This window comes from Otolemur garnettii, unplaced genomic scaffold, assembly GCF_000181295.1.
Source record: "Otolemur garnettii isolate 467f Iridium unplaced genomic scaffold, OtoGar3 scaffold00015, whole genome shotgun sequence".
Lineage (NCBI taxonomy): Eukaryota > Metazoa > Chordata > Mammalia > Primates > Galagidae > Otolemur > Otolemur garnettii.
Window position 1 is genome coordinate 29,190,403 of NW_003852410.1, and position 24,034 is coordinate 29,214,436.

The 24,034-nt window shown below is 48.0% G+C and overlaps 1 protein-coding gene across 1 annotated transcript; it reads left to right on the forward strand.

Annotated features, from left to right (window-relative positions):
* Window positions 1-4,711: 4,711 nt before the first annotated feature.
* On the forward strand, window positions 4,712-23,561 carry FAM107A (family with sequence similarity 107 member A). The gene is made up of 4 exons (XM_003785532.1): window positions 4,712-4,790; window positions 21,455-21,629; window positions 22,791-22,947; window positions 23,454-23,561. The coding sequence occupies exons 1-4, from the start codon at window positions 4,712-4,714 to the stop codon at window positions 23,559-23,561; spliced, it is 519 nt and encodes a 172-aa protein (XP_003785580.1).
* The last annotated feature ends 473 nt before the right edge of the window (window positions 23,562-24,034 follow it).

A 24,034-nucleotide genomic window follows, 5' to 3' on the forward strand; every position in this document is an offset into this window, starting at 1 on the left:
GTATGGTACATTATACGAGAAGATTTCCTCTAAAAATTGTGCGTGCTAACTTTCACTAGCCAAAATTGTAAAAAATGATAACTAAGCCAGCATCTCCCAGTTTCTAAATGGTGTGAAGAAATGGAAGTTGGTTGTATTTCTTAGCACAAGTCTTGGAGAAGACTCTTAGTCATCAGTAATACGTCAGCAAAGAGCCAGGTGGAATTTTCTCACTCACCAAACCATAGTCATTGGAGGGAAAAAGAGGCCTCCACCTGGTCATTGAGGTTTTAGACAGACACAGGTTGGCCTTATTTTCCAACAAGGCTCTCATGCAAAGGAGTTGGCAGGCATGTGAGGGACATTTCTTTAATCTCCAAGTCTAGGAGCTGCTCCTTATGAAATTCTGGCTTTGTGATGTTAATACAAAGGTCCTTGGGGTCCAGCCCTACTTCTCAGGGCTGTGTGGGGAGATGTGAGAAGCAGCTCTGATCCCCTTTGAACCCTCTGGAGTGGGTTCTTTTTCTATGTCCTGGAATTTTCTTCCACAGATGAAGTTACTTGTCCCCTTAATCCTTTTGTTAAAAAACAAACACACACTCACACAAAAGAGACTTAGACAAATTTCAAACACCCTCCCTTTCTGTGCCCTCTTTGGTGGTAGAACTCAAAGTGGGACCTCAGACCCTTCTGCCCACCTTGGATAATCCTTGGAGTGCAACAAGTAGGGCCTTTCTTGCTCTGGCCCTGGCTTACTCTCTGGGGAATCACCCACTGTCACCAAACAGCACAAAGCTCCTCAGGGGGCTGCATTCATTTATTCAATAATTCATTCATTCTTTCATCAAGTCTCCATCAGACATTTCCTCTAAGCCCAGCTCTGGGCCAGGCTCTGGGGAGACACTGGGAACACGGCCCAATCCCCATGTCAAGCTGAGTGCAGACCAGTGGAGAAAACACGCCTTAAAGGATCACAATTCAGTGGGGACTATTGATATGGGGGAGTCTGGGGTGCTGTGGGAGCACATGTTCAGGGAGATCTCCCTCAGGAAGTGGTGTTTCCTCCAAGACCTAAAAAGGATGAGAAGGCATCAGCCAAGCAGGTTGGGAGGAGTGTACCGGGTGATGGGAACAGCTCCCATAGTTGCTGGGAGGAGGGAGAAAGCATGGCTCTCAGGGAACCCAAGTAGTTGTTAGTGGCAGGAGTGTGGGATGTAAGGGAAACCAGCCCCTATTTCCTCCCTGAGCCTCCCTCGTTTGACTGCCCCAGTGTTCCCTGCACTCCAGCCACCCTGGCCTCCTTGCTGCTCCCAGAACATGCCAGGCACAGCCCAGCCTCAGGACCTGACTCTCCCCCCAGCCATTTATTTGGCCAACTCTCTGCTTCCTTCAAGTTTGTGCTCACATCTCACCTTCTCAATGAGGCCTATTTGTCACCCCATATTGTCCCCACTTCCATGAGCCCCGCCCTTCCCCCCTGTACTCTTCCTTTTCCTCTAGTATTAACCACTGTTCTCTGCCACTTTATCGACTCAATATGTTCATCGTCCATCTCCCCCTGTGTGCACCACAAGGACAGGAACCTTCATTGTGCTCACTGAGGCAACCCAAGCCCTTGAACAGCAAAAGGAAGAAATAGGATTTGAGAGGCTGGCAGGGAGGGGCTGGATTCCAGAGGCCCTGTGGGCCAGGGGAAGGCACCTGGGTTTGATTCCAAGAGCAAAGAAAGGGAAGGCACTGAAGGGTCTGAGTGAGGCAGAATCAGGGTCTGAGTTATAGATTAAAAGCTCACTCTGGGTCTGTGTGGAAAATGGGTCAAAGGAGAGCATCTACGGTCAGTACCTACATACCTGGTGGTGGCACCTAGGCTGGAGGCAGAGCCATGAGGAACTGGGGAGAAGTGGCTGGACACCAGAGATTCACCAGGAAGTAAACTCACCAAGCCACAGTGATCTGATGACTGTGAGGTTGTGGACACCCAGGCTCCTGGCCTGAGGAGCAGGGTCACTTACTCATCCTTATATTCAGAAAAATGCTCCCTGGGATGTATTCCTATTTTCTCTATTTTCCATTTTAGTAACCTAGTGTGCAACATTATAAGATAAACATATACAATTGTGTATATTTCTTTCATTAATACTATAAATGTAATCAAATATGCACAATACAGTTATTAAATGTATTCAACACTACTATATTATTTAATATTTAATAAAGTTCACTTTTAAATGCCAAAAAATAAATAAATTGTGGACTTTAGTTAGTAATGGTTAATCTTTGCTCACTAATCATAACAAGTGATTATACGACATACATGTACAGCCTCATACATGTAAGGTGTTAATAATAGGAAACTGGGTGTACAGTAGAAGGGAATGCTGTACTACCTTCCTAATTCTTCTCTAAATTTAAAACTGTTCTAAAAACTAAAGTCTATTTAAAAAAAAAAAAAAAAAAGAACATGAGTCTTATAAATGCCACACACACCACACACACATCCCGAGAACTATAGCAATTTTTTTCCTCTGGAGGGGACTTTGATCCCAGCCAGATCTTTCTGTGGCCAAAAGATGTAGGGACATTATGAATTTCTCATCATCCCCCCCTCTGCCAAGAAACAAGGGATCCTCACCTCCACCTACTTTCTTTCTGTTTACAGAAAGAATACTCTCCACAGGCCAGATTTCATAGTGAAAATGAGAAGCAGAAACTAAATGACTCAGGTAAGTCAGACCCACCTAGAATTCTTCCGGTGCAACTGGAGTTAATTCTTTCCACATGCTCCACAAAAGCCCGTCCCTTAGCCACCCCTTTGCTCAATAGCTGATTTGGTTTTCCTCTTGCAGCAAAAGTTTTGGCTCCATTGGGTTCAAATTCCAGCTCCACTACTAAATAGTTATGTGATCTTGGTCAAGTCACTTGAGCCTTATTTTCCTCATCTCTAAAAGGGACATAACCATAGCTTGATCAAAGAGCTATTGAGTGGATTAAGTGAGATGAACTGTAAATTGGATATAGTTTCAGAACGGCAAAGGTCTGGCATCATGCCTGGCACTCCTGATGGCTGGTTGTTGACAAGAGACTTGATCAATATGACCAATCAGTGAGCCCCCTGAAGAGCAAGTGTCCCCTTGAGACCCTGGGTGGTGTCTAAGGTGTGTCAGGTTGATCCTCAGGACACTGGGTGGTGTCAGAGGGACAAAGAAGTGCAAGGATCTCTGATTCAGAGCAAAACGGGCCTGGAAAGTGGCCAAGGACCATCCAAAGAGGGCTTGGCTAGAAATTGGCTTAGGAGGCACCAAGGCTGGAGATGACACAGAGGCAGAGGGAGGTGGTGCTGTGTGGCTGAGACCCCTAACAGTCAGCTCCATTCCCTGGCCCACCCAGGCACAGCCTTGAACGAAGACTATCCAGTACCCTGGACAGCTCCAGAGATCTCTAGATTTCAGGGGCGCAAGTTTTGTGGGCTGAGAACTGGGTTGGATCTTGACTGCAAGCATGGGCAAGCCACCTTACTTCCTTAAGTCTCAATTACCTCACCTCTAAACTGGAGGTGATAGTGATACCTACCCTTCAGGACTAATGCTAAGAGTAAATGAGATAAAATAGTTAAAGATACAGAGGCGCAGAATGGCCTATGTCTGAAAGTCAGACCATCTGAGCTCGTTTCCTGGCTCCACCCTGTGTGACTTCAGAGAAGTTGCTTAACCTCTCTGAACCTCGGTTTTCTCTCACCTGTGAAGTGAGACTGCTAATAGACTCACTTCATAAGGTCATGAAGATTAAACAAGAAGCACACAATAAACATTAGTGTTTTTTTTAAACAAATCTTAGCACAGCACCAGACGCAGAATAGATAATCAGAGCTAACATCTTTCAACCCACCCATCTGACTTTGCCCCTCTCACTTTTAGACTCTTTTTGATTGGTCTTCCTGTCTCCAACTGTTAAAGGCAGTCATCAAAGCCTAGGAAATCAATCTTGTGCAGTCCCACAGACCTTGACTCTCAACCTTCTCCCCCCCCCCCCGCAAAGTCCCCTCCTTCTCAGTGCCACCCACCCCAAGATGCTTGGGATAATTTTTGATAAAGTGCTAGTATGCTAGTAGTGTTTGCTCTATGCCAGCCACTGTTCTAAGGTGTGTGTATATATATATATATATACATCCCACTATTTGTGTGTGTGTGTGTGTGTATGCGTGTGTGTCTGGTTAACCTCACAATCCTGAGAGAGAAGCACTCTGGTTATCCCCGTTTTACAGATGAGGAAACAGTTTCTTCAAGGTCAAGTAACTAAGTTGTGAGGTCACACAGCTATTGGTGGCACTGGGAACTGATCCCAGGTATGGCACTTCAGAACCCCACTTCTGGTCGTATTCAACGAGGCCAAGGGCCAAAGAATAGAGAAGAGTGGGCGGGAGCCAGAGGCTGGAAGTCAGCACTCGGCTCTTCTCACCTTGGCGCTGAAACCCCGGGTTTGGGAGTCCTCCCGCCAAATTCTCACTCTCTCCCTGCCCACTATCTGGGCGCAGATACCTACCGGCCTCACCCCGGCCCCCCCTTCTCCCGGCGGCGTCTCCTGCCCGCCCCTCCCGTCGCGCGGTAACCTGAGCCGCGGCGGGGTTTGGGCAGCAGGTCAACGTCACAGTGGCCGAGGCGCTCAGGCTGGGCCTCCGCCCCCGCCGTGCGCTCGGGTCCCGCAGTGCCGACTCCGCAGTCGGGCGCTCGGGCGCATGGCGCAGAGGCTGGGCGAGTGGGCGCGGGGACCCGCCGAGGCCACCGGGCTGTACCGGGCCGTGCTGCTCAGGTCGGGTAAGTGGGGCAGTGCCCTCCGCTCCCACCCTCGCCACAGGGAGACACCAGAAGGGCGCTGGGTGCACAGAGCCAGCCCTTGGCTGGCCCGGCCTCTGGGCGCCTCCGTCCTGTGTAGCTCTGCTTTCCTATCCCTCCACCATCCTTTAAAGTTATTTTTCCCCCTTTTCTTCTTTCGTTCCTTTTTTCCTTCCCTCTTTCCTTTTTTCTTCCTACATTCATCCTTTTGGGGATTTGTTCTTACATATATTGTCTTCTTCTTAACACATGAGCGCACACACACTTTCTTAACTTCAAAAGTCCTGCGAGGTTCCCCTCTGCAGAAACTCACAGCGCGCGTCCGGAGGGGCGTGAGGTTTGGGCCGGGAGAGCGGGTCCGCACCACCCAGTAGCAGCCAGCCATGGGGCGGAAAGAGGCGCAGCCGGGTAGCCGGCCGGCGAAGGACTTCTGGCATCCAGTGGGGCGTTACACAGGAAGGGGAGCAAGTTACAGGTACGGGGAGGAACCGTTTTTCTGTGTATTGCGTGCAGCGATTTGGAAGGAAACACTGTGGTTTTATTCTTTGAGGATGGGGGTTGGATGACAGGTGTGTTTATTTTCGAAGTCTTTTGGTTTGCTTGCTTGCGGTGAGCACCTATTACCTTTCTACTCGGGACGATAAGAGGGGTTTTTAGGGAAATAAAGAAAACGTAGTATATGATCAGTTTCCAAATATTTTGGAAACGGGCAGGCAGGAAGAAGAAAACGAAGGCCCACCGCAAGCCTTCCGCGCCTTTCCTTGCGTGCTCTGTGCTCTGTGCGGGGAGAGGTGTTTAGAGGTGATGATCGGCCTGGTGCCGGTCCTTGCCAGCGGGGGGCTCGTGATTACAATATGCCAAGGCACTTGGGCTCACAGGTCAGCCATCCCTTTCCTCCGGCAAAGAGCCCGCCCCACCGGTACTCCTGCCCGCAGACCCCTGGAGCCAAGAGCGCGAGTTGAACCGGCTGCGGGTCTGCAGTGCCCCACCGGTCCCCGCGGGAACTGGGTGTCTTTCTAATTTAGACGGGAAAGGAGCCCTGTAATCAGACGGCTCTGAAGTTCTGGCAGAGGCGGGCAGACAGAGGGAAAGGATGTAATCATACGGGTCTGATTTCAAATCCAAACACTCGGCCTGAGTGACCCCACCCAGTTCTTATCTTCTCCCAAGGTGGAGACTGTTCCCCTTATCCCGGCGCTGCAGCTGTGAACCTCACACTCCTAGATTTCAACCTATCCGGAATAGCAAACATGTCAGAGTCATCGGGGTACCACATGCTTTGCCCTCATAACTGTACCACACTCAGCTACAAACTGGGAAGGGAGTAGAGGCCTCTCTGGAGGGGAGGGAGCGCTTTACTGAGGAAGCGTTTAGCTGTGTGCTGGGCACTGTGTGGTGGCTCCTTCACTCCTCACAACCCTACAAGGACATTGATTGATTACCATCTCCATTTGATAGAAGAGGAGGCTGAGGCTCAGAGAGCCCTGAGCAGCTTGCTCACTGGCTGCTAAGAAACATTTTCTACCCCCACAAAGAGACAGAAAACACATTCAAACTTAGATCCATCCTTGAGAATAGTGATGATAATAATGGCAAATGATTGGTAGATATTCATTATTGCCCTCTCTTGGTCAAATGCTGTATACCTGTCATCTCTACTCCATTCCTTCATTTATTCATTCACCAATATTTAGTGACCTCTTATGCCCTCGGCTTTATGCAAGGCATAGGATGTATTGATAAAACAAATACCTCCCTCCTCTCAGAGTGGTAAGTAAAGTTAACCTGTCTGGGAAGAATGAGGAAACAGAAAGTCACATGACTTGCCCAAGGTCTAAAGTCACACAGCTAGGCAAGGAGGGGTGGAGCTGAGATTGGAACCAGGACATGTTGCTTCTGGAAGGACTCCTCTGGTGGCTTTCACACAAGAAGTAAGAAGTGAGAATGGGAGGAGGAGGCCAACTTGGACGTTTGGTGAAGGTGCGTCTGCTACTCCCTTTCAGAAGCCCCGCAGAGGAGAGTCTGGAGTCATTTCCAAGACAGCCATTTTTATTTACAGCAACCTCACGTCATGCACCAAGTATTATAACACTTTTAGAAAAATGTTCATCCCAAGCTATTTCAAAATAATGTATTAATATTAAAGTGATACATGTTCACCATAGGTTTGTTTTGTTTTGTTTTTTGAGACATAGTCTCACTCTGTTACCCAGGCTAGAGCGCCCTGGTGTCAGCCCAGCTCACAGCAACCTCAGTGCCTGGGCTCAAGCCATCTTCCTGCCTCAGACTCCCAAGTAGCTGGAACTACAGGTGCCCTACAGGAACCTGTCACAATGCCTAGTTCATTTTTCTATTTTTAGTAGAAACAAGGTTTCACTCTTCCTCAGGCTGGTCTCAAACTTCAGCTCAAGGGATCCTCTTGCCTCAGCCTCCCAGAGCGCTAGGATTACAAGCATGAGCCACCGTGCCTGGCCTTGCCATAGATATTTTCAGACATTGAAAATGAAGAGGGAAACTTAAGTCATAATCCCACAACTCACAGGCAGCTGCTGGTGATGTTGGGAAGTGTCTCCTTCCAGTGGTTGCGACTATAGTTTGTGTATGTGTTTTACACTATTGAGATTGTCCTGACTCTAGTTTTTAATGCTACCTTTTTCATTTGGATGTAAATATTTTATGCTCTGAAATTATCAAAATAATAACCTCCACTTATGGAGCCCTGACTCTGTGGCAGGCACTTGGTAAACCACTTTCCATACGCTATCTCCTTTGTTCCTCAAAAGAACACCTGCCCCATTTTAGAGATGAGAAAACAAGGAGTGGAGGATCACCTACTTGTCTGGCAGTGCAGCTAGGATCAGGATTGGGGTTGCTCTTAATGACTGGGCTGGAAAGGCCACCTCTGTGGGGTAACTCAGGCTCAGCCATGCCTGGGAATCTGTAGTGAAAGTCCACCTGAGGCCCGTTAGCTCTCACCCACCTGGGGCTCCCTGAGGAAGAGGAAACCACCTCTCTGCAGTGTGGACAAAAGGGAACCTCTGCAGATGCCTGTGGGCAGCAGCAACTGTATTTCTCCTCTGGGGAGAGAAGTGCAACCAGAGCTTCCAGATCTGCCTCTGCCAGGTAGGGTTTGCCAGACAAAATACAGGGCACTCAGGTAAATCTGAATTTCAGATGAATGGTAAAAAGAATTTTAGTGTAAGTAGGTTCCAAATATTGTATAGAATATAGTTATAGTACAAAAAATCATTATCTGAAATTCACATTTAACTGGATGTGTGTCATTTTTGTTTGCTACCTCTAGCAAACAGGAATCATGGAAGTTTGCTTGACTTGACAAGCTTTGGTTTGCCCAGGTTTAAAACACACACACACACACACTCATATCCACTCCCATCCCTAGATCCACTGCCTCCCTTGTCTGGCTACAAGGAAATTAAAATGTGCTAGGGCTAGGGGGCACCCCAGGCTTCTTCTGCAGCTATGAGACCAAATTAACCGTGTCTAACTGCAGCTGGGGGGAGAGCCAGCTCTCTGAAACAAGACTCTCAGTTCTTCCCCCACCCCCTCACACTTTCCTGTTTTCAGCTTGAAATCCCTCCACTGGGGAAATTCTTCCCAGTTCAAACTTGTTGTAAAGGAGACTCTCATTCCTTTTATAATCGCTCCACAGACCCCATGACAAGCTTTTCCTGCCAGTACAGCTTCTTCTCCCTTGAGTCCTTTCAGCAGAGCATGTTTGGGGGGCACGGTTTGATCCTGGGTCTGTTTTGTGGGTGGCTTCTCAGAAACCTCATTGAGGCGGTGAAAAGGGGTCTTGGAGATTTAGACTGAATACAGGGCTGAGGAAGTTTTGAGTTGCCATGGAAACTTCTTCTCTAATGTTTGTGGGCCCAGATATGCTGCTCCAGGCACCCACTGGCTTTGGAGAAAGGGGGCAAAAATGCTAAGAAGGCCAATTTTGGAGGTTTATTTTCTGCACACTGCAGCCCAGTGTAGTACAGATGCTAGAAAGTTCCCTGGCTCCTGCTCAGAGCTGCCTCCCCTGGACTTCACTGCTTTCCTTTCTTCCTTTTGGCTCCTCTAGTTCCCAACAAATCAGACCTTAAAGGGACAAGAGTGTGGGAGAGCTGTGCTCAGTCTCTGGGAGCACTCTGGAGCGCTCCAGCCCACTGAGGGGCTAAGCAAGAACCCTGAACCCCAAGCTCCCAGTATTTCAGAGTCCCTCCTTTTGGAAAGTGGGAAAACCTCAATGGAAAACCACACAGAAGGAAGCAGGAGGCAGCAGCTGGGTCTTGAATCTGCCATTACCCAAAACAAATTCCTGAAAGCCTCAGTTCCACAGGAGCCCTCTATTTTCCCATATTCACAACGGACATATCGGAAGCAGATATGCTTCATAACTAGCTATAGTTGCTTGGAAAAGGTTTGCTCTTTCTCAATTTTTAATCTTTAGAGCTTTCTTCTGATCACAAAAGCAATATATGCTTGAGGTTTTTTCTAAGTTACAGTCATTACATAAATAGAGCAACAAAGGAGAAGAACCTTTAATTTTACACCATAGAACAGTGGTCCTCTAATTCTCTAATATAAATGAATTCTGGGGGAGTATGTTAAAAGTCAAGATTTCTAGGCCGCTCAGAGATTCTGATAGAGCAATCCACAAGCATGTACCAGCAATTCCATTTTAACACTCATTTCAAATGATGTCTAGTGAGATCATTTGAGATACATTGATCTAGAACTGACCTCTGCTAACAGATTAGTGTATATGCCTCCAAATGATCAACTGAGTCTCTGTGTACATACTAACTTTTTTATCTTGGAAGAAAAAAGATACTGCATAAGTGCATCTGATTTTGCATTTTTTGGAACAAAGTCTCACTCTGTTGCCCTGGGTAGAGTGCTGTGGCATCCTAGCTCACAGTAACCTCAAACTCTTGGGCTCAAGCAATCCTCTTGCCTCAGCCTCCCAAGTACCTGAGACTACAAGTGTTCACCACAACCCCTGGCTAGTTTTTCTATTTTTTTTTTTTTTAGTAGAGATGGGGCTTGCTCTTTCTCAGGCTAGTCTTAAATTCCTGAGCTCTAGTAACTCTCCTGCCTCAGCCTCCTAGAGTGCTAGGCTTATAGGCATGAGCCACCATGGCCAGCCTACAGTTCACTTTTTATTAAATATGTAGAGAACATCTTTTTCAGGTCAATAAATAGACATGTTTATTGGTGGCATCCACGATGGAGTGTAGTATACTCTCTAATGGAGGGTGGCTGCGTATGGTGGTTTATGCCCATTGATCTCACATACAGTTATGTGTACACACAGACACACAGCAAGATGGTGCTGTAACAAGTTCAGGAACATCAATGTATATGGTGTCTTCAGGTCAACAATAGTTATTGGGCATTTTGGTACTGGGACAGTACTTAGTCCTCTAAGGAGGATGAGGTGAGGTCCCTACCCTCAGGCTGGAGGTCTACTGGGTTTGTACACGAGTTGGATTGTGAGAAGAGTTTTAGTGAGTAGAATCCCAACTGCCCAGGGAAAATGGCACCCAATGTTGGAAGTCTCCTGCCTAGCTCTCTTTGGCTCTCACCTACACGTTCCTCTGGGGTGCACTTGACGCTAGGGTGCTGTCTATTCTGGGAGTAAGAGGAAGTCTCCCTGCCCCAGACCTTATTCCCCTGGCTATCATAAGGCATTGGGACTGATTCAGATAAGCTACTATAGACCCTGAAAAATGTTGAAAATACTCCTTTCCAGAGCAGTATGACATATGGGAAGGAACTGGGGCAGCAAAGAGTGGCTTGACAAGAATGTGATTGTCCTCTTCTACTGTGAGAGTTTAGTGACATTCAGGTAGACACAGCAGGGTGGGAAGCTGGAGGAGGGATTGGTTGCCATTCAAAGGACCTCAAAAGAAGCAAAATATTGAAAGAAGAACCATAAAGGACCACACATCATTTCCAGAAAATTGTTTTATAAAAATTTAGGACCCTCTGAGTTCAAGTGGCTCCAGAATAGATGGCTTAGTCAAGCCTCCTGGATGTGACTGGCCTGCTCCCTCCCTACTCCCTCCCAGCTCCAGGCTCACCTCCCTCACACACAGAACTACTTCCATGCTGGCCTGCATCTGTCCACAGCAAGCTCACGCCCACCCTGAGCCTTTCCACTGGCTGTTCCCAATCCCTGGACATTCTGCACACGAGTACAGTCTTCACACAGCGGGCCCCTTGTGATTGCACTTCCCTAAACTATCATCCTCTCAGTATCTGCCCTTCCTACACGCCCAATCACTCCTTTCACCTCACCCACTCTTCCTTCCACCTTAGCATTCCTCACTGGCTGAGCTTTTCTGTGTATTTCCATATGCACTGAGTCCCTCCTTAGATGTAAGTTCCCTGAGGACAGGGACAATGTGTCATTCACTTGGAGCAGTGCCAGGAATACAGTAGGTACTCAATAAATGTTTGTTGACTGGGCACAGTGGCTCACACCTGTAATCCTAGCACTCTGGTAAGCCGAGGTGGGTGGATTGCTTGAGCTCGGGAGTTAAAGACCAGCTTGAGCAAGAGTGAGACACAGTTCCTACTAAAAATAGAAAAATTGGCTGGGCATTCTGGTGGGCCCTGGGACTCCTAGCTACTCAAGAGGCTGAGGCAGGAAGATGGCTGAGCCCAGGAATGTGAGGTTGCTGTGAGATAGACTGACAACACAGCACTCTAGCCTGAGGCAACACAGTGAAACTCTGTCTTGAAAGATAATAATAATAATGATGATAGTTTGTTAAATGAGTAAATAATATAAGCCAAGGAGGACAGATGGGTGCATTCTTCACACCTCCATTCACATTTGATGCATGTCCTGGGCCTCATTGCCCTACAGCCAGCCAAGACTCTGTAAGAAAGAAAAGTTGGGGTGAAGGCCCACTAGAGACCCCAGCTTCCTAATCTGAGGACTAGGATAATGCTAACAGCTAGAAAACATGTCCAGATTTTCAAATGAAAGCTGATTCTGAAATTAGGAGAATGACTGTATTACCTACAGGCATTCAGGTTGGCCTTAGGAATCTACCCACATTCTTTATTTTTATATTCACATATTTATTCATTGAGCCACTATTTATGGGACACAGATTCTGCCAGGCACAGTGCTAAACTCTGAGGCCCTTCTCTCTGTCACCTAGAGTCCAGGTCTCTCCCCAGGAAAGGTTGTATTTGCCGAGCACTAACTATATGCATCCCTAATGTCAGATCATCCATGTCACCTCCCAGGCACCTTTGTATGCTCCACATTAGACACACACAGAAACCAGGGCTCAGAGATGTTGGGTGGCTGCCAAGGGGCTGGTGTCAGAGCCAGGGCCGACACAGGAGCCTGCTTGAGCCCAGACACATCAGTGTCCACTCTCCCTATCTTCCTGTGCCACGTCCTGTTGACTCCTCTGGGAAGTTCGGATGAAGTTCAGGGTATCAGGTAAACAGTGTGTGTGTTTTTGACCCGTTGGTGGGTGACCAGGAGCTGACCAGATGCTAAGTAGTTCCCCCCTCCCTTTACACCCCACTCCGTACTCTCCAAGAGCCATTTTCCTGATGAATTAGTCACTGCAGCAAGAAGCGTGGCTTCCCCTTACATCAGGAAAGGGCTGGAACCCAGTCTTGCCTGACCCTCCCTTCAAAAGGGAAATTCCTTTCCATGAGCCACCTTGTTCAGAACAAAGCGTGGCGTGTTTCCTATTCCTCATCAGTCTGACAAAATAAGTATTTATTTGTGCCTCTCAAGCATGTGGCTTGGACATGGCGTTCTGCATCATGGAAGTGGCCGTGTACCAAGTGAAATATCTGTTACTATAGTAACAGTTCCTTTTTATTGATACCAGAATAAACAGGAATGCAAAGGCTGTCTCACTTGTTGGCACATTTCAGCTGCCTCCCATCCCCAGGGGTTTAAGGACCGCCCTTTGAAGGCAGCCCTTTTTCCTAGTCCACGACTTCCCGGTGGAGTGAGGAACACAGCTACTCTGCTCCTGACTTCCCATCCCAGGGACTCAGCCCAAGAAGTAAGACCATTTCTATTCTGTTCCACCTGCTGTTAAACTGGGTGCTTTAGGCAGAGAACAGGTTTAGGGAGAGGCAGGAGGGGAGGAAGGCAGCCTTCATGCACTGGGGTGGACTGTCAGGGTAGCAGGGCACCCCTGGGCTGCATCCCACCCCTGTGAGATGGTGCAGAGGGTACCTCCTGGCAGCCTGGGTTTGAGAAAAAAGTAGATCTTTTTCTTCTAAATCCTCAGATGAATCTGAATTAATGCATGGTATGGCCTCACCTAAGTCAATTATCACACAGTTTGGAGCTTTAATTCTCTTAATAACTGAGGACAAGAGGCCAGATTGCTTCAGGGTGGCACAACTGAAGGAACACAGGCTTTGGTGTCAGAGCTCAGCTCAGACTCCAGCTCCTTCATTCACTGGCTGTGCAATCTGGGGAAATCGGATGACCTCTCAGAGCCTCAGTTTCTCAGCTGTACAAAGTAGGTAATAGCCACCTCCTCAGACTATTGCAAGAATTTCAAGAGCCATGGCTGTGAAGTGCTAGCACTGTACGTGGCACATAGCAGGTGCAGGTTACTATGTTAACTGTCTGCCTTTCTGGTGAATTTGGCTTTAGCACTTTACAGTGCAAGGCAAGTCCAGGATTGGGGCCAAAATCGAGGGCTATAGGGGTATCACTTTTTGAAATTGCTACCAAACCTGGATGGTTTCTGGGTACAAGGCAGCCTGAGCACCTGTGTTTATGGGTAGCTTATATCTGTGGTCCCAACCCCTGGGCTGTGGAATGGTACCGGGCCATGACCTGTTAGGAACTGTGTCACATTGCAGGAGGTGAGTGGTGGGCAAGCAACCAAAGCTTCATCTGTACTTACAGCTGCTCCCCATAACTCACTATGGTGGCTTGTATAACTATTTCATTATACATTGCAATGCAATAATAGAAATAAATGTAATGAGCTTGAACCATCCCAAAACCATCCCCCCTTGACCGGTCCATGGAAAAATTATCCTCCATGAATCAGGTCCCTGGTGGCAAAAAGGTTGGGGACCACTGGCTTAGACCCTGAGTGGTTCTTCTCCTCTAAGGGTGGTAGGTACCTTCTGGGATCTTCTCCCCAGAGGCATCTGCCAGGTGAAGTGGCTGGCATTGTGCCACTGGGGACCCAGCAGGAAGATGTCGTGTGCTGATACTTGTTCCCGATCAACTGCACAACACTGGCCACCAACCTTGCTAAGGTTGTCTAGCCTGGAACTATCTGCTGTGGAATTGGTTCAAAACTCCAATTGCCCACCCAGGCCTTCTTCTAACAAAGTAGGCAGTCACAGCAGACCCAAGGCAAAGTGTCCAGAATGTTTGTCTTGAATCATTGCATGCAAATGGACAAGCAGTTCTGATGGGGAGTTCTGGGCCCCCCCCCCAGCCAGAAGCTGCCAGGAGATGGGGAGGTGGCTCCCAGATATGCAGTTTTTTGATTGCTGGCCAGTGAAATACAAATGGGCACTTTCCCCATCGGAAGGAACAAAGTGAGAAGGGTCAGGAAATCCAGTGGCCACACTTGTCAGTTTTCCTGAATGCCTCTTTTTCTTTTGCCAGTCATTATTTTGAAAGCCTCTCTCTCTTCTGTGTTCTGCCGCCCCATTAAATGCTGAACCAAGGAAGTCCTGAGCATGTTCTGAACCCAGTAGCTTGAACGATAATGAGGAACAAGGGTGAGGTCACGGGGGCAGAGGAGGGAAAACTGACCTCCCTGAGGGGGGAGGCTGCTGCCTGTTCACTTCCAAACAGGCTCGGCCTGCAGGCAGGCTGGCTGGTGGATTCTAGCTCGAGCCCAAAGTTGCCGGTAGGGGGCTCCCCAGTGGGAGTTTGTATTTCATGTGGCCTAGGAGTCTTCAGGTTAGCAGGCCTCTATTCTCATCTATAAAGTGGGCTCACGCTGCCTCTTCATTGGGCTTTCTCGAGTATCCAGAGAGGGAAAAGGGATGTAACTCTGCTTTATCAATTAAAAAGACATTTCACACCTGGAAGACAGTGAGCAGGTAGAAAGAGCACCGAATTTGGAGTCCAGAGGTCCTGGCTTTGCCATTTACTCTCTGTATATCTTGAGACATACGTAGCATGGCCTCTCTGAGTCTCAATTTTCTCAAAATGAGGTACCACTAGCTTCCTCCTAGGCCAACTGCAAGATCCAGATCAAATGTCAGGTACTCACCACAGCATCCCTACAGGACGGGAGGACCACAGTTTGCCTTCTGTCATGCCTCAGCACTGGCTAAGCACATCGTGCACATTATATCACTTCACCCTCCAAATAACCCCATGAGTAGGTCATTGCCCCTACCCTACAGAGGCTCAGAGAGGTTAAGCTATGTGCCCCAGGTAACACAGCTGGAAAAGGTTGCCACCATGATTAAAACCTAATCTTTCACCCCCAAACATCTGTTCTATCCACTGCTTCTTTACTAGATCATACGTCATTTGTTATCATTGACACCATCAAGTCAGAACCAGGACCACCAGGGCAGGGGAGAGACAGGGGACGTTAAGTCTTCATAATAGTGCCAAGGCTATTCTCAGTATGAACTGGACCTGGGACTCCATCATTGCAACTTTCCTTCCTTTTCTTCTTGCTATCCTGTGGCTGTTTGGTTTCCAAGCTGCCACCCTAACATCCGCTGTGCTCATCAACAGCCTGATGAGCTCACCCTGGGAGTAGTTGGTGATCCCAGCCGATGTCCCACGGAATATTCAGGGAAAAGCTGTGGGACCTCCTGGCTCATCAGGAGAACTAGGGAGGAACCAAACAAGGGGCTCAAAAGCTCTTGTTATCTCTGAACTCTTATTATCCCCATCCTATGAAAAATGAGGATGGTCCCACAGTCTGCATAGAAAGTGAGAATGATTCGCCCATCTGTATTCACACAAGACACTCAGTTTAGCTTCCACTTACTGGCTGCCTCTACCCCTTGCCCAGCACTTTTCTTGCCCAGTCTTAACAGTAGCATGATTCCAGAGGAGGGTCCCAGAAGCTGAAAACCTGACCAAGGTCACACAGCCCCTGAGAACTGTGATCTTACTCAAACCTATTCACAATAACCAGGTCGATCAGAATCAGCAGAGATCACTCAGGCCAAAACAGAGAAGCTTGTTATTTTTTTTTTCTTTTTAACCCTATGGTTTGCAAAGTTGGATGCCTATTGGAATCACCTGGGGAGATTTTAAAACTTCCCCCAAGACCAAGTTGCCCCCAAACCAATTCAATCAGAATCCCTGTGGTGGGACTCAAGGCATTGGTGTTTTTGAAACATCCCCTGGCGGTGCCCATACATAGCCAGGATAAAGATCCACTGGTTTAACCAGTGCATTTTGTCCGGAGAATGAGAAAGCTTGATGCAGGACTAAGACTAGTCTGTATTAATAGTAAGTGTAAAGAGCAGCTGACAGGGTGGTCACCCGGCACTGCCAGGGGCGTATTCACAGAGTTAACAACCTTCAAGAGTTAGGGACTTGCTGTGGCAGCAGTCTGGTAGCCAGCAGCAAAACCTAAAGTCTGTCTATACTAGGCATTTGCCAAGGACTTTGCAAATATCATTTCATTTATTGTCCAAAAACTTTGTGAAGAAGAGTTCTACCGTATTGCCCATCTTACAAAGGAGGAAACGCCAGTCAATAGCAGCTGTCCCACCTACTCGGTTCTGCTGTCCCAGTGGGAAAGCAGCCATACCCTGCGGCTGTGGGCGTGGCTGTGTTCCAAGGAGGTGGGATTGGGTCCAAAGGCTACACTTCCCAGGCTTCAGCTCCAGAGAGAGATAAACTTGCCTTGGGCTAAGAAAGGACAGAGCCAATATTCAAATCCAGGTCTGAATGTCTCTGACTTCTACATCCTTCTACCTCACTCTGCATTTCTTTGATAGGCAGTGATGATACTAACGAGCCCCTTAACTTCCTTCGGCAGCCTATTCCTCTGCCCTGCCCGCTCTTCCTCTGGACACTCACCTTTTTCTTTGCAGAGTTGACTTGTTTAATGCCCACATCACCCCTTCACTGCACCGTGGTTACTTCCCCAACGATGCCTAGTCTTGGATCTCTCAGGACACCCCAACAGTCTTGGGAACAACCCCAGACCTCCTCTCAGGATGCCCAGCTGACCCCTGGGACAGCCTGAATTCCCTTGGCCCATCACCTATGCTTTGCTGAGCAGCCTCTTTTGTGACAGGGCCTGTGTGAGGCTCTTCTACACACAGGCCTCTTTTAATTAAATCTAAAGGCAGAAAGACTGGCCCAGCAGTTCTTGAAACCCTGCAGGCTCCCAGCAGCCGTCACCTCCCAAGGCTGGACACAGTGTATGGCTGGATCTCAGACGTGTTCTCCTGCTGCAGCTGTGGACTAAAGAACAAGCCATCCCCTTCAGCATCCCTGCCTCACCAGCCACACCACTCTGGCCTCCAGGAAACACCACCCCACACAGCTCACTGATGATTTAATTTATATATATTTTTTAAAAGCTTGAAGCAGACCTTTATGCCAGGGCTGGCCACTGATTGGACCTGGGGTGGGGCAGATCTGACTACCTAATTTGCAGATTGCAGTGCAAAATAAGAATGCAGGGCCTCTTGTGCAAAATGTATTAGGAATTTTGAGCAGAGACAACAGGTTAAACCAAACAGGGTCCTTCCTCTAAAGCAGCGGTTCTCAACCTGTGGATCACAACCCACAGGAACTGTATTAAAGGGCCGTGGTATTAGGAAGGTTGAGAACCACTGCTCTAAAAGCAATCCTGTATGACTCCATCTGACTGACAGGGTGGAGTCTAAGTCTGGGGCAGCCAACCCACCAGCTGGCTGGTGACCCACAGGCAAAGGGTCTCAGCCAGGCCAATGAGAGGTTTTTCATCTGGAATTTAATGGGGGAGAGAGAGAGACAGACAGAGATTGTACATTGGAAGTAAAGGAAATTAGAGTCATTAAAAAAATTCCCAGACTCTGCTGACAATTTTCCCCACACAGCAGCGAGAATGACCTTTTTAGAATGGAATCAGACATACTCTTTCCCGGATTGAACCCACCCATCCACCCTCACTCCAAACACTCTCCCAGCCGGTGCCACGCCAGGCACACTGTGCCTTTGTGTTCCCTGAACAGACCCAGCTTGTTCAAGGTACATGAATCACACATGCTGTTCCCTACACCCTTAACGGCCTCCCTCCTCATTCTCAATGGTCAGCTCCTGATGTCCCCTCCTCAAAGAGGCTCTCTCCACCCCCCTACTCCGCACCTGACTAAAGATGGGTCCTTCCTTAGTCCCTATAGGAGCGCCTGTTTCCTTCAGGAAGCTGTTTTGTTTTTGTTGGTGTGTGTCTGTGTCTCCTGTCTGCCTCCCTAGCAGAGTTCTGTGAACCTTGCTTATTTAGTTCTCATCTTTGTGTCCAGCATCCACTACAGTAGCGCAGATTATAGGAACGCAAACGTGCGTAGAATGTGTGATTGGTTTTATTTTTATGCACCACCTCAATGGCCATTCCTGTTATTCCCACTATGCCCAAGCTCCTGGTTTTATGTACTTATTTTATATCTGGCCACTTTATTGAATTCTTTAAATGCTTTTCTCATGATTCACTTGGGAATTCCAGGTGTATGTGAATAGCTATATCTAAGCAAATATTAATTCTGCCATTTGCTTTCCTAAAGTTCTTATTTCTGTTTCCTGCCTTATCACTTTGGCAACATATAGTGAGTTATTTTAAAGATGATGTGACTGATTAAAAAAGTGTGCAACTCTGGAAGGTTGGGGGCACAAAGGGACCAAGGGCAGGGTGAGCAGCCAGGGAGCCATGATAGTTCTGAAAGTGTGGTGTGACAATGACCTGGACAGGATGACAGCTGAGGACATGGGAAGGAAAGATGTAGCTGAGATTTACTCAAAGGATTGGTGGACCTTGGTAACAGCAATAGGCAGCAAATGTTGTGGTGGCAGATCCCAACGCTCTGATCTGAGTCGGAGTGTCCAGATCCCCTGGACTAGGGAAATATCTACACTGAAATAGAGAGAGGGGGGATATAGCCAACTGTTAATTTTGTCAAGTGGTCATTTTAAAGTAACTGCCAAATACCACAACCACTATTTATTTTTTAAGAACCAGAAAATTAAAAGGATATAACCTAAAAGCAAACAGCCTCATGAAGAAAATGAGGGGGAAAGGAAGTTAATTGGAATTCTGATTTTAGAAATGGCTCTGAGAATGGGAATTCAAGAAAAAAATTAGCAGCCATGTTTCTTGCCCTGGCACTTAATCTGAGTACATCTCAACTACCTTACAATAATTAACACTCTTTCCAGTTTACACAGCACCTCTACATATGTGGTCCTACTTACCCCTCCAACCAACACCCTGCGATGGCTGACCACAGAAATACTGAGCGTGTCCAGGGTGCTGCTCTGGCAAAGTGCAGCCCCGCCAGCTTGATGCCTACATGGCCATCCTGTGCCACCTTGCTGTTTGTACCCCACAAAACCCTTCCTCTGCATTTTCTTTTTTCTTTTTTTTTTTTTAGAAAATCTAATTGAAATTTAATTAAATATATTTCTCTACAGTCCTGCAGGTTTTTCTCTTTTTTTTCTTTCTTCTTTTTTTTATTTTTTAATTTTTTTTTTAGAAGCAGCCGTGTTGTAAATGAGACCTGTGTGGCTGGTGTGCTAAGACACGCACTGCCTGCTTCCTCTTTTTTTGGCCAGGCCTGGGTTTGAACCCGCCACCTCCAGCATATGGGGCTGGCAACCTACTCCTTTGAGCCACAGGCGACGCCAATTTTTTTTTTTTTTATAAGACAAGTCTCACTTTGTCACCATTGGTAGAGTGCCATAGCGTCATAGCTCACAGCAACCTCAAACTCTTGGGCTCAAGTGATTCTCTTGCCTCAGCCTCCCAACTAGCTGGGACTACAGGTGCCCACCACAACTCCTGGCTATTTTTAGAGACAAGGTCTCGCTGTGGCTCGGGCTGGTCTCGAACCTGTGAGCTCAGGCAATCCACCTGCCTCAGCCTCCCAGAATGCTAGGATTACAGGTGTGAGCCACTATGTTGGGCCCCCCTTCCCCTGTATGACCCCAACATGCAGTTGACCACTCCAGATTTCCCCCAGATCACCCTCCCCCATCTAGTTCACCTAGAGAACTCCTGTAAATCCATTAAGAACCATTGAGGCAGGGAATGACTTCCATCCCCTTCCCAGTGTGAAGAAGAAAATGAGTCTGTGCAAAGGGAACATGGTGGTCTTCAAGAGGGTACTGAAGCTTCATGTGTGAGGTAGGGACAGATCCCTCAGTTGCCACATGAAGAGCCTTAGGGCACTGGTTCCTTAAAACCAAAACCTCAAAAGTTTTATTCCCAATTACTAGCAAATATGTATCGAGTGCCTACTACATACCAGACCAGACTCTGCCCCAGCACCTGGCACATAGTAGGGGGTCTACTTCAGAGAAGCTGAGCTCATGAAGGGGGCGCAGCTCATGTCTACATTTTCACTGTAATTAATATAAACAGCTAATAGGCAGTATCTATCCCCTTGAGACTTTTATTTTCAAAAATCTTTCTCTCTCTTGATTTTTGATATTTTGGGGATAGTAGAAAGCAGTCTGTAAAGGAGGGTGCCCTTCTGCCTGAATTTTCAAACTGCTGTGATAGAAATGAGGCCATTGAGTTGCCAGACATTTGCACACAAGATGACAACCATCCCTCTGTAATGAGAGACTCAGCAGTATCCGGGTTGCATATTCTCCTCTTTGAAACAAAGAAAGGGAAAAGCTGGACCTTCCACAAGAGGACACGGAAACACAGATAGGAAGTTAGACAATAAAGGGTGGCATTTTCTTTTTGTCACTGAATTTATCCAAATTAGCAAGTTCATGTTATTTTTTTAAAATATCCTTTTATTTTTTGGTACAAAGTCATCACAGAACAGAAACTTAAACCCAATTATTTTTATTATGGGAAAATTAATTTTTTCAAAGTCAAGCCAAAAGTATACACTATGTCCACTCATCTTTTGTGACTCAGTATCACTTTACTTCTATACTCCAAACACTTTACAAACACCATCTCTACTCCTTCCACCCTGTGCCTACATTTGATTGTTATTTCCATCTTAGAGATGAAGAAGGTGGCTCGGCGCCTGTGGCTCAAGCGGCTAGGGCGCCAGCCACATACACCTGAGCTGGCGGATTTGAATCCCCAGCCCGGGCCCGCCAAACAACAATGATGGCTGCAACCAAAAAATGGCCGGGCGTTGTGGCGGGCGCCTGTAGTCCCAGCTACTTGGGAGGCTGAGGCAGGAGACTCGCTTGAGCCTAGGAGTTGGAGGTTGCTGTGAGCTGTGATGCCATGGCACTCTACCCAGGGGAATAGCTTGAGGCTCCGTCTCAAAAAAAAAAAAAAAAAAGAGAGATGAAGAAGCTAGGGCTGGGACAGTCAGGTAGCTTTCCCAGTATGGTACACAGCAGCAGGTGGCCAAGGTCCGTCTGACGTGAAAATCCTTGCCCTCCAACTTTGCCCCCAGGGATGAGTAAGATTGTAGGCTCAGCTCTGACCCTCTGCCCATCTCTACAGCTGCCATGTACTCGGAAATCCAGAGGGAGAGGGCAGACATCGGGGGCTTAATGGCCCGGCCAGAATACAGAGAGTGGAACCCAGAACTCATCAAGCCCAAGAAGCTGCTAAACCCCGTGAAGGCCTCGCGGAATCACCAGGAGCTGCACCGGGAGCTGCTCATGAACCACAGAAGGTGGGGACGAGGCCTTGCTGCCTGGACTGAGCAAGCACCCCTCCTCCAGTCCTGGGAGGTGCCCCTGGTGGAGAGCAGGTCTAGCTGTCATCCTGGGCTCCTGGGGGCTGAGGGGGGCTCACATGGGAGAGAGTACAAATGTTTCAGAGAGGCCCAGGAAGGTGGCTGGCTCTTCTGTGGCAATGGCCTAGGTAGATAATGAGAGAGACTGGCTGGAGGGGCATCTACGAGGTGGCAGGAGTAGGACTGGGCAATTTATGGGATGTGAAGACGGGAAGAGGAATACCTCCCTGCAGACCCCTACCAGGACGAAGGTGGCCTGGCTCCCTCTGCTGGCCAATTCTGGTATAGCCAGGTGTGATTTCCATTCCTGTTTTCAAATGTGTGACCCTTTTGTACCCTAGGTTATTTTAGTTTTGTTTTCAATTTAGTATTATAAGAGCATTTTCTCTGATTGCCTTTTAGAAGAATCCCTTTTAATATCAAAAGAACACCACAACAACCAATAAAAACTTAAAGAAATATTTTAAGTATAAATTATAATGAAAAAATTTATATATCCAGAAAAAAATAATACATTTAGATCTCTTTAATATCCACAAGGAAAGGATGTATAAAATGTATAAAACTGTACCTAACAGTTTATTCACAAAAGAATAAATACAACTGGCTGGTAAATATATGAAAAGCTGTTTCTCGTGACTAATAATCAAAGAAACAAATGAAAACCAGGTATTATTCCTTATCTACTAGCTTCTCAAATACAGATTGGCTGGTGATGAGGGGACAGATACTCTTGTATAGTATTGATAACCTTCCTAAGAAGGGATAGAAGTATGCACTCACAATTTTGTAAAAGAGCTTGACCCAGCAATTCTACCTTTAGAAACTCATCCTAAGAAAATAATCAGAAATAACATAAAACCTGGTCTCTGTAGTCAGACAGGCCTGGATTCACATCCTCATTTGGCCCCTTTGTAGCTGTGACTTATACTAGAGCCTCAGTTCCTGTCTCTGTAAAATGGGACAATAATGGTTCCAACTCCAGGGCTACTAGGAGGATTGCACAAGAGAATAGTGAAGGTTGGTGTCACCACAGGGTACAGCCCTGAGATGGGAGCGGAGGGAGGGGAGGTTCTCCTAACAACTCCCCCACTGCAGGGGCCTGGGTGTGGACAATAAGCCAGAGCTGCAGCGAGTCCTGGAGCACCGCCGGCGGAACCAGCTCATCAAGAAGAAGAAGGAAGAGCTGGAGGCCAAGAGGCTGCAGTGCCCCTTTGAGCAAGAGCTGCTGAGACGACAGCAGAGGTTGAATGAGGTGAGCAGAAGGCACCCATCCTTGCCCTACCTTCCAAGGCTGTTGTTTCCTGGCCCAGGGAGGAGCTCTGTGTGTGGCCGTGAAAGGGAAGAGTCAGCAGAATGAGCACTGGACCAAGAGTCCACCACTGGCCTGAGGTCTTGCTCTACCATTCACTCTGCTGTGTGACTGTGGGCCAGTGGCTTTCCCTCTCTGCACCTCAGCTTCATCATTGGCCCAATGTACCTCATGCTGGTTCTGATTTCATTCATAACTGTCCTGCCAGTCAGCTGGCAGTCTCACTTTAGAGGTGAGGAGCCTGAGGCCCAGATGAGGTGAGCAGTTTGAACCAGGCTTCACAAGAAGAGCTCATGCTCTGTCCCCCAGGTGCCAGGCTGCTGGCAAAGCTGGTCCCTAGGTCGGTTCTGCTTCCTCACTAAGAGGCTCCTTGGCCCAAACTCCTCGTGGGTCTGAGAGTAGGGATGCCTGAGCCCCACTCACTTCACACCTTTGCCTCTCTCCTCCAGCTGGAAAAACCACCAGAAAAGGAAGAGGACCACGCCCCAGAGTTTATTAAAGTCAGAGAAAACCTGCGGAGAATCACCACGCTGAGCAGTGAAGAGAGGGCACTGTAGGGTTGGCTGCTGCCATCCCCACCACATCGCCCACCTGCCGGACACCTTCCTCCAGCCCTGGCAGCCCTGGGCCTCAGCCTTGGGGCATATGTGACATTCCCACCTGTTCCCATAAAAATGTGTTACCCAAGAGGCCCTGGCTCTCCTAGGGAGGCTGCGCCTTAGCGCCTAGGCTTTTCCGTCTGAGCACCCAGTCCTCCTGCTCCAAGAAGAAGCCACTCCAGGGAAAACCTGCACCAAGGCACCCTTCCCTGGTGGGGATTCTTTTCTGGCAGAACTGGGAAGAAGGGGCAGGTGAAACTGGGAAGTAGAGGCAGGCAGCCCTCTAGCTGGACAAACCCTCCCTCCTGCCCAGGGATCCCCACCAGGAACCTTGAGGCCCCACAGGACCCTGCGTCTGGGAGCAGCCCAGCTCTCAGGTGTCAAAGAAGTCTCTCCCTCTCTCCCCTCACCTCCTATTCTACCTGCAGCCA